This window comes from Ceratina calcarata, unplaced genomic scaffold (assembly GCF_001652005.2).
Source record: "Ceratina calcarata isolate Rehan_Ccalc_2016 unplaced genomic scaffold, ASM165200v1 scaffold593.2, whole genome shotgun sequence".
NCBI lineage: Eukaryota > Metazoa > Arthropoda > Insecta > Hymenoptera > Apidae > Ceratina > Ceratina calcarata.
In genome coordinates, this window is record NW_017177164.1 from 4,147 (window position 1) to 5,591 (window position 1,445).

At 37.4% G+C, this 1,445-nt stretch overlaps 1 protein-coding gene across 1 annotated transcript; it reads left to right on the forward strand.

Moving 5' to 3' along the window:
* Positions 1-8: 8 nt before the first annotated feature.
* Positions 9-1,436, forward strand: LOC108629920 (ankyrin repeat domain-containing protein 6-like). Its single transcript, XM_026817672.1, has 2 exons — positions 9-539; positions 624-1,436. Exons 1-2 carry the CDS (start codon positions 33-35, stop codon positions 1,029-1,031), a joined length of 915 nt encoding a protein of 304 aa, XP_026673473.1. The 5' UTR covers positions 9-32; the 3' UTR covers positions 1,032-1,436.
* Positions 1,437-1,445: the final 9 nt, after the last annotated feature.

Consider the following 1,445-nt stretch of genomic DNA (forward strand, 5'->3'; position numbering starts at 1 on the left):
CACGAAGATATCGTACAAGTCCTCAACAGGAGATGAGGACTTGTACGATATCTTCGTGTCCCTCCGTAATGGCTAGGAGCAGTGCAGTTTCTCCATATTATATCTGCTTACATATCGTAGAACATGGTGCCGATATCAAATTGAAAATTCAGAGTGGCGAGACTCTGCTTCATTTTGCAGCGCAAAAAGGTGTAGAAGAAATTTGCAGGTTGATAATCGAGAGAGGAGCTGACGTGGATGCCAAAGATGAAAGAGGATACACAGCTTTACATGTTGCCGCTGAAAGTGGTCAAGTACGTATCATGGAAATTCTCTTGAATTGGGACGTCGACATCAATACCATAAATAAGGATGGTGATACTGCACTTCATCTTGCATCCATTGCCTGTTACGACAAAGCTGTTCGGACTCTCATAGAAAATGATTGTGACGTAAACATTGTTAACGATGACCATAAAACAGCGTTGCGCTTATACTGTTCTAAGTATGGATCTATGGATCGATTGTCCATGATCCAAGAGCTACTACTTAAAATGGAGGTTGCTAGTTTGAACATGAATAACGGAAATGTGGAGAATCTTAATATCACTACGGATTTAAGCAAGCAATATGTAAAATTTCAGAAGAAATGTATTGAAGAGATAAGGAGAATGAAAAGCACAAAAATTAAGAATACTGTAATAACGTTCCATGATATCCTAACAAAACGCATAGACCAAATAGCATTATACGCGAGAAATGAAGATGTTGTTCAAGTTATGGAAGCGAGCGATTACCAGACAATGTTTCCTACGTACGAAGATATAATAAAACGTCGTTTCAACAGAGGTAAGGTACGAAAGGAATTGTTAGACGAGAGCGTTACATTTTTCCGCTGGTACTTCAACAGAGATTATGATTTAATTTGTATTCAAGGAATATTAAAGTACCTCAGTAACTTGGACCTAACGAATTTGAGAAATGCTTGTAAAAAGACGTTGACTGCCACGTCACCCTTATTCGAGTTACAGCAAAGTCTCATGTCCAAATAGATATTCGACTGACGCTTGTTTGGCTACTTTAGTTCTCCATGGTGTCAATTATTTCTACTGACTAAGAATATTCTGTTTTATCAGCTGTCTTTCTTTCATTTTCTTGCCTGTAATGATGTTCTTATTACGCTTACCTTTGAAATCATGTCTCACGTGTAGCGCTTGGTCCTTCGGAAATATTGGCTGCATCAATCTCAAATGCTTTTGCATCAGATTATGCAGCCTAAAAAATTAATCTTAATTACTTTAAATATTGCAATTACATTGATGGACGCAGTTGAATAGATTTTCCAGTTTATATCTCCCGTTTCATTTTATATTATTTCCTGCAGCAGTTTCAGGAAATGAACATTTTTATCGTTCGACCAACTTGTTGTCTGGCTGTGAATTTAATATAATACTCAGGCGTACAAC

What these genes read in the sequence shown, in the direction of transcription:
- LOC108629920 (XM_026817672.1), top strand. Translation starts at nt 33, where the DNA reads ATGAGGACTTGTACGATATCTTCGTGTCCCTCCGTAATGGCTAGGAGC. An exon ending in AGCTACTACTTAAAATGGAG is followed by an intron (nt 540 to 623) that starts GTTGCTAGTTTG and finishes GTAAAATTTCAG; the next exon opens with AAGAAATGTATTGAAGAGAT.